Source organism: Labrus mixtus, chromosome 9, assembly GCF_963584025.1.
Source record: "Labrus mixtus chromosome 9, fLabMix1.1, whole genome shotgun sequence".
NCBI classification, from domain to species: Eukaryota; Metazoa; Chordata; class Actinopteri; order Labriformes; family Labridae; genus Labrus; species Labrus mixtus.
Window position 1 is genome coordinate 3,831,084 of NC_083620.1, and position 13,484 is coordinate 3,844,567.

A 13,484-nucleotide genomic window follows, 5' to 3' on the forward strand; every position below is an offset into this window, starting at 1 on the left:
GAGCGAAGTCCAGCATGTAAAATGTAAACACAATGTGCAGAGATAACAGAGGGTTTGGAAGAGGAGACACAAACGCAAAATTCAACAACATCACTCGACAGAGAAACTTGCTTTGAGTAGATATTGATACACAGGAGAGGCAGTTGACGCATGTCACACCCTCTGTTAATTGCAAGCTGAAAATCTGGGGCGGGATATTCACGAAAATCCAAGCTTAAAAGAGTCTGAACCCGAAACTGCCAGCAGAACAAGCTCTGATCTGAAAACTAGGAAGCTGTGGCCACAGAGCCCGGGCATCCACGACTACTGCTTTGCCTATTTCCTCTGGTCATCTGCTAAACGCAACATGTGCTACAAAGAAATCTCTGTCATTCGTGGGAACAGGAAAAGACACATCTGTCATAGACAACGAAATCTTAACAACTTGTCTCTGCTTAAGAAAGCCTCTTCTACCCACCCTTCATTTACTTTTGGCCTCTGGAACTGTCAATCTGCTGTGAATAAAACTGAATTCATCCAAGCACTTGCAAAAATGTCAGACATTCAGGCACTTGCCCTTACTGAAACCTGGATCCGCCCAGAAAACACAGTCACACCAGCTGCTCTTTCTGTTGACACAGTGTTCTCACACACCCCGCTCTGTTGGACGTGGAGGTGGTACAGGTATCCTCATTTCTAAAACCTGGAAATTCAATAAACTCTTCCCACTGAGCAACAACTCCTCATTTGAATATCACACAATCTTGGTTACTGCTCCTGTTAAAATGTACATTGCTATCATTTACCGCCCACCAGGGTGTAATCTGAATGATTTTGTTGTGGAATTGGACATGCTACTCTCAGAAATCCCAAACCCGCTTGCAATGCCCAACTTAGTCCATGGGTGCGTTCAAATTGTCATTTTTGCTTAGGAAGGTTCCTAACTGAGTGAAATGACCCGGAAGCATTTAAGTGGCAGCCATGATAAGAGCTGTTTGAATTCTCTAAAAGCTAACGAAAGGTGGGTCAATGCTTCCTTCATAACCTCCTTTAGCATAGGATACACTGGACCATCCTTTACCAAAGGAGATGAGATATGCCGCTCCACAATTCCTTTCAGCCGCAACATTTAAAGCGAGTCGTGCATCTGACTGTTCACGGAAATTAACGGTGATCGTAAAGTGACACAGATCATGTAAGGGATAAAAAGATAAGAGACATTTTTAGCCAGATGATGTTTTATTCAACATATTTCATTCACTTCAAAATGCTATGCAGTTGTATATTTGTATGCTTAAAATGTTATTTGTAGGTTATATCTTACATAAATGTAACAATTAATTTCATACAATCATGTTGATTTATGAGTGGACAGGAAGGTGATTGTTTCACTTTTGTTACTTGTAGTCTGGTAGTCTATATTGGTTTTATTTCAATCCTAACCTTGTGGTAATTAGGATTATTTCACTGGTAAGAAGGCACAGGGGAAAGTTTTTTAGATGCGCTTTTAGTAGTCCATTTTTGGAATACTGTAGTTTCACCTCCGCCAACCCGTCGCATTTAATTACGTCGCCTAGTGGAAATGTGGTCGGATTGTCAGAGCAATGCGATCGCCTTCCCTAAGTCCTTTATGAATTCTCCTAACATCTTTCCTTAACCTCATGACGTTTCCCCGGGGTTAAGGTAAAGTGGTGTTGGGGTTGTATCAAGTCAACTTTGGTTATATTCTTTAATAATTATACTTAATTATTAATAATATAAATAACAATATAATTAAACTATGTTTAATCTCGTTTTGGGGCACCAACCTGTACTCAGGGAAATATAACCAAAATATCACTCAAATCAGTCTCAAATTAGTTATTTAATTACTAATATTATTAATAATTAATAACTATATTTAATAAATTGAAGGCGTGAAATCCGTACACAAAGCCTTCGCACCCAGCTTATATCACAATGCAAATACCCCAGTAATCACAAACAACTACTCTCTTAAATTATAACAGAATTTATTTAAACAAAACAACATCAATCCAAAATCAATGAACTTAATCAAACAAATAACTATTATAAACTAATCTAAGCAACAAACATTATCAAGCAAGGCTTATGAAAGGGGTGTGAATGTGTGTGTGTGTGTGTGTCTGTGTGTGTGTGTGTGTGTGTGTGTGTGTGTGTGTGTGTGTCTGTGGATGAAAGAGAGATAGAGAAGGGGAAGAGGGGGGAGATTGCTTCGTCCCACGTGGTCGCCCTTCCAATGCCGCACACCTAAAAGAGCTAATGTGGCCTTAATGTCTAAAAGAGACCGAGTTCGGCCCTACACGATCTGTGTCTCTGAGGCGTCTGGATGGCCGTGAGTGTATAGATCTCTATGTGTGTATGTGTGTAATGGCGCGGTGGAGTTAGTCTCCAGATGTACGTCTACCCGAGAATGTGTGTGTGTCTGTTAGTCAAAGGGGAAGAAAAGAGGATAAAAGAGGAGCGTAGAGGAGGAGAGAAATGCGTGCCTGAAGAGGCCGGACCACAGTCTGACTCCCGCGCCACAACTCGGAGTAATTCCCTTCATTCACAGAAACAAACCAATGGCCGAATTCAAGTTAATACGGCTTACACTGGCCTTTCTGATCAGAAGAGTAATACCCGGTTATAACGTTGTTACGCGGAACAGATATAGGACGCAGCGGTCCGAAACGGGAACAACAAGAGTTTTAAACAGGTAAAACTCAGGACGCAACGGTCCAACAAAGATAAAAATTACGGTTTCTGCTTCAATCAAACAATTGTTAAAAACACTCTCTCAAGCTAATTCTGCCCAGACCTAATTAAGCCTCACTTGTGAATTGCTTTACCCGCGATTGGTGAAGGGAAAAAGGAGTCCGGCGATAAAACAGATCTTCTGTCCGTCCTGGTGTAGAGGCGTCTGATGGCGGCGAGGGTCCCTTACGGCAAGAGCGGCTTCGTTGGTTCTCCGTCAAGTGGAAAGATGTCCATTGATGTCCTTTCGTTGCAGGACGGAATAAGACCGTTATCTTTCTGATAATCTGTTATAGTCTGACGCTCTCTGAGAAACTGAGATGCGTTCAATGGACAATACGAGCTCGGGACTGCCGGCCACCGATTACCTGCGCGCCAAAACTTAAAACAAAGGAAGATTGTTGCAGCAAACAGGAGGTGAGCTTGGGTCTCCGAACACTTCAAGTCAGCGCGTGGAAAGAGAGAGAGCGAGGGGAGTCTCAGAGTTTGTCACCTGGCCGCCTTCCTGTGGGGTCTCCCTCAGGTTCTGGTCCCCCCTTTACGTCACACGTAGGTGTGAAGTACCGCAGGGGATTCTGGGATAAAGAGTCCTTTTAGGCCTCTTTGTGATCTCAGTGAATAACTCAAATGAGGTGCAGGCCCAAGTCCATTGTTTGACTGTCCTAAGCCTGCGTGGCCCAACAGTGGATAGTGAAAGGAGATAGGAGGGACAATTCGAACGCACCCCATGGCTCACTGAAGTCATAAGAGAGCAAAGAGCAGGGCTGAGGTCAGCAGAGAGAAAATGTCAAAAATCCAAACAGTCCGCTGACCTCAATGACTATAAGCAAAGACTTGTCTCATTCTCCTCCAGCCTGAAAACGGCCAAGACAACATATTATAAGAACAAGATATGAAATGCCACAGATACAAGAAAAATGTTTTCTGCTTTTAACTCACTGCTTCAACCACCTCCTCCTCCACCCTCCGATCTGTTCACACCAGACATGTTTGCCTCGGATTTTACTGAAAAGGTTGCAACCATCAGTAACCAGTTTTCTGAGCCTGACCAACTCAGCGCAAAGGCACCAACTAAAAGTACCTCACTCGACTCATTCTCCTCTCAGACTGAGGATAAAGTCTCTAAGCTTGTGCTAGACTCTCGGCCCACCACCTGTCCTCTGGACCCAAGAGCATCAAGCCTCCTGCAGACCATTTCCTCTCCGCTTAATGATGCACTTAAGCATATCATCAACTCCTCTCTGTCAACAGATGTGTTCCCCACCGCATTCAAGCAAGCTTGGGTCACCCCTCTGCTCAAAAAACCCACACTAAACCCAGCCCAGGTTGAAAACTACAGACCGGTTTCTCTTCTGCCCTTCCTGTCAAAAATACTTGAGCGCACAGTCTTTAAGCAAGTCTCTGAGTTCCTGTCCAGAAACGATCTGTTTGACCCAAATCAGTCAGGCTTTAAGCGGGGCCACTCTACTGAAACTGCACTACTGTCAGTAAAAGAATCGCTAGGAGCTGCCAGAGCTGCGGGTCAGTCATCAGTTATATTACTGCTAGACCTGTCTGCTGCCTTTGACACAGTCAACCATCAAATCCTCCTATCCAAGCTCTCTGAACTTGGCATCTCAGGATCTGCCCTCTGCTGGTTCATGTCCTACCTCTCTGGGCGATCCTTTAGAGTGTCGTGGAAAGGAGAAATGTACGAAGCGCACAGCTTATCCACAGGGGTACCTCAAGGGTCAGTGCTTGGTCCCCTTCTCTTCTCCATATACACAAGCTCACTTGGTTCAATAATCCGCTCTCATACCACTGCTATGCTGACAATACTCAGCTGTTCCTGTCATTCCCGCCAGACGATGTTACAGTCTCTGCAAGAATCTCGTCATGCCTTGCTGATATCTCTAAATGGATGAATGAAAGGCACCTTCAACTCAATCTTTTAAAGACTGAGCTCCTTGTCATCCCAGCCAGTCCTTCTATGCAACCACAGATCAATATCCAGCTTGGAACAACCAAACTCATGCCCACAAAGTCTGCCCGGAACCTGGGTGTCATGATTGATGACCAGCTAACTTTTAAGGTTCAAGTAGCCTCGATTACCCGGTCATGTCGATTTGCCCTGTACAACATCAGGAAGATCAGACCTTACCTGTCAGAACATGCTACACAGCTCCTGGTACAGGCTCTTGTGATATCACGCATCGACTATTGCAACTCTCTACTGGCAGGTCTTCCTGCATGTACTATCAAACCCCTGCAAGTGATACAAAATGCAGCAGCACGACTGGTCTTCAACCTTCCTAAAAGAGCACATGTCACTCTGCTGTTCATCTCCTTACACTGGCTCCCAGTTACTGCTAGCATCAAATTTAAAACTCTGCTGCTTGCTTACAAAACAGCGACAAAAACGGCTCCTCCTTACTTTAACTCTCTCATCCAGGTCTACACTCCCTCCCGCCCACTACGCTCTGCCAATGAAAGGCGTCTGATCCAACCTTCACAACAGGGTCCTAAGTCTCTGACTAGACTCTTCTCCTCTGTCGCCCCCCGGTGGTGGAACGAACTTCCAAACTCCATTCGATCTGCAGAGTCCCTCTGCACCTTTAAGAAAAAGCTAAAGACCCAGCTCTTTCATGAATACCTACTAACTTAATGATGATGGTCTCGATATTATTGATGATGATGATGGTTGTGACGATGGTTTTTGTTTGATAACGATGACTTATAAGATGGTTTCTATACTGATTAGAGCTCTCAAGAACTGCCCTCAATGTTGTGCTTTGCCTCTGTGCAATGCATGTCAGCACCTGTGTGTCCAATCAGACTCAAAGCTGATCGTTTGCTCTTACTGACATTGTTCCCCTTTTTTCTAGATCCTTGCTTGTGTTGTACTTACTCTTTGATGTACGTCGCTTTGGATAAAAGCGTCTGCTAAGTGAATTGTAGAATTGTAGAGGCATCCTATATCTGACTTATCGTCGACCTAAACTTAAAAAGGTTTGTTGCAAGCGGTTAACAAAGTCCCCCCAAAAAAACAGAGACAGAGAAAGCTTTAATTCTTCAAACCTGCAACCAAAGGACAGATGTGGTGTATTTGAGCTCCTACATGTAAGTTATAACAGAGGAACACGAGGGAAAAAACTAAGATAAGATAAGATAACACTTTATTGTCCGTTTGCACAAAATTTGTCTTGCATTACAATCTCAGAGATCCTCTCATCACAATCAAAATAAGATCTTCTGCGTTCATCCAAACTGAAACCATTTGAACCTTGGGGGAGAACATGTTGTGGAAAGTGTAAATAAATAAATGATGAATAAATACTCTCTTCTTCGTTGTCTTAAATTAATTAATTAAATTACTGGTACCAGATTTCACACAGCAACGACCCATTAACAACAGATACACATTTCCAACAGTAGTTGGAGCATTTTCAGCTTTAGAAGAAGGATGGTTAAATAAAAACAGGGGGAATAATTGTTATTGTCATGTCGGCAAAAGGAATACAAAGTGTGTCTGAATCTGAAAAATCTAACCAACACATAACCCTAACCCTTTAGATCATTTCTCATGGAGGACATTCGTCTGTTTGCTAGAAACTCTTTATGACAGTTTCAAATAAAACAGAGTCAGAGACTGTTACAAGATATAAAGTGAAATAAATTACAATCTGAAGGATTCTTAAAATCTGTGATTGGGTTAAAAGATCGCAATGTCATGAGGGCTGATTGAATCTAAAATAAATCATAATTAAACAATCTGCTACATGCTTTAAACGCTCCAGAGAGGCGCTTTAATCACATATAGTTTAAAGAATCACTTATAGTTATATAGTTATAGAGTGTATAAAGTCGTCAGTTCACACAAGTTACAGTTATTTAAGCTTTAAGTGTTGTTTCTTCATAATGGAGTTGTGCAGGGTCGGTTTGGGCTCTGGTTGTAATCAACTTTCAAGGGGCCCTCTATTCCTGACCGTCTCCATCATCAATTCAAACACCTTCATCTCTCTTCAGTGCTGAAGGATAGTCGGGCCATAACTTCTTCACAACCTGTTCTGCGTCCTCGAAGGAATCAAAAGGGATGTTCTTTTCGATCGGAGGGTAATCATGATCACAGAATGTCAGCCTCTCTCTCAGTCGATCCACATCAAATTTCAGCACCTGAAACAGGAGGACAGAGCAGAGTGTTTAAAACAGGGGCAGGACAAGACACCCCAAGCTAGTTCTGTTGAGGTTTTAAAGGTTCAGCTTGGTGAAGTAAGAGCTGTTGTTACTCCTCTTTAGTTCTGACACAAAGCATGATGAAGAGTTAAGTCCTGCCCATGATGCTCATTGGTTGGTTGTGGTTTGACATGAACCAGTCGCAAAATGGTCTGAGGACTGTGTCTGTCTCTGGGAGTGACGTTGAACCAGGTTAGCCACAAACAACTTCCAGCTAAGACTTTGTGACACCGCTTCCACAGATTAGAGTCTAAAGTGAAAATGTTTGATATAGAACAGATTGTTCGCTGCTCTCTCATGAAGAAATCTTTTTGAAGAGAGAAAGCAATCGTTGTCAGAGTATCGCCGATAAGAGTCAGGATGTCATTAGTGGATTGTGTTCAGCCAACTTTTACTCTCCATACAGACCATTTCTCCTGAAAGCACCAAAGCCTGCTGAAACCTCATCAGTCATCGGTCAGTAGAATAAATGTACTACAAACAGAAACCACAACGCTAAAATCCTGACCCCAAAGTATCCAGTCAACATGTGTCTGTAAAAGATATGACTCAGCAGAAATCACTGTCTTGTGTGTCAGCGGCAGACGAGCCAGTCAGCTCGATGAAGTGACCGGACGCGCAGGAAATAAGGGAAGTGTTGTGTTTTCTGAAATACTGTTGTGTTTTGACCTTCAGGGCCACCGTAAGGAGTAGAACTTGAAACAAAATAACTTTATCGTTAGAGCAGTGAAGGTACCTGGTCATCCACATGCAGAGCGACGGCAACATTATCCCAAACATAGAACTCTGTAGACCCTGAGGGCTCCGCTCCCAACTGCATTTCATCGTCTCTACGGACCAACTGATAGCTGAAAAATACACAGAAAAATAAAGTATGAATTAACCTTAGTTAGTACTTAAGGTCACATATTCTCCTCCTCTTCAATCAGTGTAAATAAGTCTCAGAGCTCCTCAAAACATGTGTGTGAAGTTTCTAGTTCTAAATCCACTCTGATCCTGTATTTGATCATGCCTATAAACCCCTCTATTTCAGCCCTGCTCAGAACAGGCTGTTTCTGTGTCTGTACCTTTAAATATGTAAATGAGCTGTGTCTGACCACGCCCCTCTCTGGAAGGGCTTATGTGTCTCAGACTTTCTCAGAAACTCAAATGAAATGTTATTTGAATGGTGAATAAATCGAGTAATATCGGCACATATCTGCCATTAAGATTAGCCAATACCGATAGTCACTGGATACGATATTATCGGCTGGCTGATTCATTAGTCTGTCTCTACTGTTCTCCCCCGCTGGTTCAGCTGATCCCGTCTCTCCTCTGTAACGCCTCTGTTACTACTTGTGAAGACGGTACAGAGGGGGATGACTTCGTCCCCCATTACACCTCTAGAATGAAGTGTTCAGAGACACCACAACTCAACTAAGCTGTTCTATTTATTTTACTGCTCTTACCTTCTTATTGCTGTTATCTATTTGTATTTGCTTTTAGCTTTTTTAGTTTCTTACATGTTTTTAAAACTTTGGTCCTCTTGGTCTCAGCCCGTGTTGTTGGGTTCTTGTCTTGTCTGATTATAATGGACAGGTTACATATGTCTGTTGGGTATCTTCTTTTCTGTAGTATTGTTTTGTTCTTTTGTATTTGGTTTGCTTTTTTCTTGTTTTTGCCTTTGCTGTTTGTCAAAGCACTTTGTAAACCTGTGTTTTAAGATAAGATAAGATAAGATAATCCTTTATTTATCCCACAACGGGGAAATTTACATTGTTACAGCAGCAAAGCCTTTCTTGTAGAGAGCTTGGGTGTTAACAGTCCAGTCCAGCTTATTGTTCAGGTGAACACCCAGGTACTTATAACTGCCAATTCACATATACTCCGTGCGTGCCGCGGTCTGTCACTACGTTGTACTTAGCTGCCACTCTAGTCTAGTCAATCATTGTGTTCACACAGGGCGCGCTGCGGTCCGTCTCCGGCACGTGCCAACAATGCATCCTCAGAAAGATATTTTTCTCTTAATTCCCGCGGGATCTTGTAGTTGTCCTGTGATGTGTCATGGGTGTGCTCCGCTGCGCTGATGTCCCTGAAACGGATCCAGTGTGAATGGGCGTGAGCCGTCTGACGGAGCAAAACCGTGGCACTGACAGACCACGGCGCGTACAGAGTACGTGTGAATTGGGGGTAAGAGTCCACTATGTCTAAATATATAAATATTATTTTTATTATAAATATAAAGTTAATATTATCAAAGGTCAGTCACTCAGACGGCTGCTTACCTGTGCGTCTTACACATGGCCTCAGACCTCCACAGGAAGTGGCCATCTCTGTAAGTGCAGACAGAGTCTGGGTCGTCTGTCAGTAATGGATGGTTATTGTACAGGTGCTGGGCTGGGTCGTGGACCACCACAACGTGAATAAATTCCTGTCTGTACAGTTCGGTCCTCAGCACTCGCATGACGGGTTTTGCTCGACCACAAAACTAGAGACGGGAAAACAGATTTAAATCCTCAGTGTACACAGAAAAAAAACACACAAGAGAGAGAGGGAGAGAGAGGGAGAGAGAGATAGAGAGAGAGAGAGAGAGCAGCAGCCGAGCAGCAGCTTCGGGCCAGGCTGGCCGTGACGGTTCCCCGCCAGTACCAGCCCCGGACCGGGAAGCCTGTGGAGGCACCCCGCCGGAGGCAGGGGAGGGGCCGGCAGTAGTCGGTGTTGTAACTAAACTGGTTTTCAGTTTAACTGGTTACCTTTGTTTACAAACGTCAAAGGTTTGTCATGACGACAGCAGATGTTACAATCACCGAGAGGAAACGTAGCTGACCTGGCGAATGCCTGAATGATTAAGGTTATAATTTAAGTGATTCCAAGTCGCATTTTATATCTACTGCGGTAAATATAGTTGTATAAGTGAGCACTACATCCCAGCGACCTAAGAAAAATACAAAATAAAGAAAATATAATCCATGTTCATGATCACGCGGAGCTGGATTCGATCTCACTAAAACAAAGTTAACAAACAATCAACTATGTCCTGCTTTACAGCGTGCTCCACCTGAACGGTGTATATTCATCAAATCCATTACGTATTCCTACATGATGTCAGCATCCTGGTCACATTTTAATTTGGCTGCTCCTACAACTACTGGTTACCTCGGTTTCTCTTCACATAGCCTACCCGCACGCATAAAGTCACTTCTCAAAAAATTAAAGTGTGCTAGGCCTACATCACATTGCTTGCATTTATTTACACACAATTTTTCTCTGGTGAGGTCAAAGCCAACTCGACGCGATCATGCATACATTTTATCTTATTTTCTCGCAAGTGGCTTGTATAATGCCCACTTATACAATCATAAGTGGCCGTGTGACAAGGGTTTCAGTCTGCATTAGGTTTTGTTTTGTGTTTTGCAATTTTTAATATTATTTCCTGGGTTTTGTTGTGTTTTGGTATTCACCCTTGTCTCTGTCTTTCAGATCCTGCCCCTCTTGTCCCTGCCTTGTGTGTCAGCTCCGCCCTGATTACCCTCACCTGTGTCTCGTTGGTCCCTGATTGTCTGTGTATTTAATACCTGTGTGTTCTCCCTCCTGTTGCCAGTTTGTGGCGTTCTCTGTATACCCTCGTCCCAGCATTATAATTATTGTTGATCCTCGTGTATGACCATCGCTGCTGTTTTGACCTTGCCTTGCCTAGCCCTCTGGATTTGTTTATTATTGCCTTACCTGCCTGGATGAAAGGACTGAATTATAACATTCCCTCTGAGTCTACTTTTGCTCCGTACTGTGAGTCTTTGTGTCACCGTGGATATTTACATTTGAAAAGCATGGCAATAGAAATGTTTAGGTTGCTTTTCTAAGATCAACCAAGCAGTCTCCTGTCATGTGAATCAACCAGTGGCTCAGTGTTTGCAGTTATTTTGAAGTAGATCGTCACTGTTTCAAAGTATTTATTTGTCAAAATGGGTAGTGGTGTAGAGGTCTGTTATGTTGTGGTCCGTAAGGCCGTAGCCTCGAAAAAACCTTTACAGGCCTATATGTGCGGGTATTTGAAGATTAACCGAGGTAACCAGTTGTTGTAGGAGCATCCAAACTAAAATGTGACCAGGATGCTGACATCATAAACGAATACGTAATGGATTTGATGAATTTCCACTGTTCAGGTGGCGCATGCTGTAAAGCAAGGCATAGGTGATTAGGTGTTAATTTTGTTTTAGTGAGATCGAATCCAGTGCTGCACGATCATGAACATGGATTATATTTTCTTTATTTTGTATTTTTCTTAGGTGGCTGGGATGTAGTGCTCACTCATACAATCATATCTGCAGCAGTAGATATACAATGCGACTTGAAATCAGTGCAATTATAATCAGACAGGCATTCGCTAGGTCAGCTACGTTTCCTCTCCAAAGTCAGAAACATCTGCTGTCGGGTCCATTCGATAACCAGATAATGTGGGAACCAGACAACATACAACACCGGCTTCTGCCCTCCATTCTTCTCCGGGCAAGATCGGATCAAGTGTCCTTCCCCTCCGCAGCCAAAACACTTCATAGTGTCCGATGAGACAAACACCATATAGCTAATAGCTATAACTAATTAAACCCTTCTACATTAAAAGAAAAAGACAAGTTCAGATCACGAGTAGAATCTTTTAGGATGTGAAACTGTCTACGGTGACACACAACATGTTTCAACTTTGGTGACTTACAGCCGAGTGACACCATTTTAATCTGCAAAACAATTTGTCCATACCGTGACAACTCTTTCATGAGCATCTCATTTTTTATAAAAAGGCGGCATTGGAAATAACAATTTTAGTGGATGGGTTAACGAGGGGGGGAACAGAAGTAAATGTATCATGGATGACAACACCTTTCTCTACCACCTCACCGACATGACAATAGCCCCGTTCATTCTGGAGGCCGATTTCACAGCCTGACAGCCCACCACTTTCCCCACAGCCAGCCCGGCTTCCTCCACACTGCACTGCACCGAGGGCACCAACGTGATGCCATGTCAGTGAGACAGCCGTTCAAACTCAGCTGTAGCTTCAGCTTCTGGCATGGTGCCAAGTTAACACACACACACACACACACACACACACACACACACACACACACACACACACACACACACACACACACACACACACACACACACACACACACACACACACACACACACACACACACACACACACACACACACACACACACACCACAAACCGTCTTACACGTAACCTACACACTTGTAATTTACACTGTTCTAACAAACAAGAACTGAACACAAAACATTAACAAACAAAATTAAGCTTAAGTAAAGTTTGCAAAAAAACGCTCTCAGCTCCACACTCACTCCGCCATCTCAGAGAGAGAGAGAGAGACTATTGAAAAAGTTATAAATACAAGGACATGCTTATTGAAATATCAAACTGGCTGTAACTTTTGTCATGGTTCTATGAAGTAAAAAAACAACTTTGGTTCATTCAGATTATAAATGTGTATCAGATTTAATTGAATGGTTCCATATTTGAATGAAGTGTCCCTGAATCAGACTCAGACAGTTGAAGAGAGAGACTCACTACTTTATAAATCCTTGATAAATGTGTTTCTTGTTTCTCTTCAACCTGAGGCCATTAGAAATGACTTCAGTATTTTGTCTTTGTGGTTGGGAACATTGATGATATTTTAGTACCCTGACCTCTGCTTTCTTTAAACCCTGTCCGGACTGGTCTGGATGGGGGTGAGGGTGTGGGTTACCTGGTCGCTGTAGGCCCTCAGGACCTCCTCCAGGCCGAAGGTGAAGCGGTATGAACCGAGTTTGGATCTGTCTGTGTTGAAGGCCGGGGAGGAGGCAAACTTCTTCAGGAAGCTCTGCTGGGCCTGGATCTGCTTCTCGGTCCGGTCCGGGTAGGTGGTCTCCAGGAGCCTCCTTTCAGCTGACGCCACCTCCTCTGGACCCACAGCCAGACTCCACCACAGCAGAGAGCCGCTGGAGGGGTTCAAGGACATCCCTTTCTTCCTGATTTCCTCAGGTATCATGAAGCCCTTCATCTCCCTGATGCCCTGTAATGCCGTTTGGTTTGTGACATGAATCAGACGAGACACATGAAACTCAGGCCGGGGGTAAGGAGGGATGTTGCTTTTTTTGAGGTGACCCCACCTCGGAGCTTCTTTTTTCAGGTCCATCAACTTCAGGTGGCGACCCACTACAAACTCAAAAGGAAAATCTCTCCTATTTGTTCCTCTCTCCATGGTGGGTAACTCTCCTGTCAACCAATGTGAGCTTTTCTGCGTGCTTCTCTACAGGCAAATGATGCCACTGTGAGTAAACATTGACTTTTCTTAAAACGAGGTTGGATTAGATGGGCGGAGTCAAACGTGTATGAGTCAGGGGTTTTAAAGCTTTTAAATACCGACTTTACAATTCGCAGAAAACTGCAGGTGTGCTGAAACTCTCAACTCTTTTAAATCGAGGTTGAAGACACATCTGTTTACAGCTGCCTTTCATTAAACTATTTTAATAAGATTTTAAACTTTAACTCTGCACTGTAA

The 13,484-nt window shown here is 43.4% G+C and overlaps 1 protein-coding gene and 1 long non-coding RNA gene across 2 annotated transcripts; both read right to left on the bottom strand.

Annotated features, from left to right (window-relative positions):
* Positions 1-1,970: 1,970 nt before the first annotated feature.
* Positions 1,971-2,800, bottom strand: LOC132980077 (uncharacterized). The gene is made up of 2 exons (XR_009674130.1): positions 2,505-2,800; positions 1,971-2,349 (listed from the first exon to the last, which is right to left on the bottom strand). It is a non-coding gene; the product is annotated as an uncharacterized LOC132980077 (long non-coding RNA).
* Positions 2,801-5,904: 3,104 nt separating this feature from the next.
* On the bottom strand, positions 5,905-13,215 carry LOC132979848 (uncharacterized). The gene is made up of 5 exons (XM_061045690.1): positions 12,648-13,215; positions 11,821-11,916; positions 9,213-9,415; positions 7,685-7,796; positions 5,905-6,888 (listed from the first exon to the last, which is right to left on the bottom strand). Exons 1-5 carry the CDS (start codon positions 13,182-13,184, stop codon positions 6,718-6,720), a joined length of 1,119 nt encoding a protein of 372 aa, XP_060901673.1. The 5' UTR covers positions 13,185-13,215; the 3' UTR covers positions 5,905-6,717.
* Positions 13,216-13,484: the final 269 nt, after the last annotated feature.

What these genes read in the sequence shown, in the direction of transcription:
- LOC132979848 (XM_061045690.1), bottom strand. Translation starts at nt 13,184, where the DNA reads ATGGAGAGAGGAACAAATAGGAGAGATTTTCCTTTTGAGTTTGTAGTG. An exon ending in ACGGGGCTATTGTCATGTCG is followed by an intron (nt 9,416 to 11,820) that starts GTGAGGTGGTAG and finishes TCCCGTCTCTAG; the next exon opens with TTTTGTGGTCGAGCAAAACC. An exon ending in CTCTGCATGTGGATGACCAG is followed by an intron (nt 6,889 to 7,684) that starts GTACCTTCACTG and finishes CTCCTGTTTCAG; the next exon opens with GTGCTGAAATTTGATGTGGA.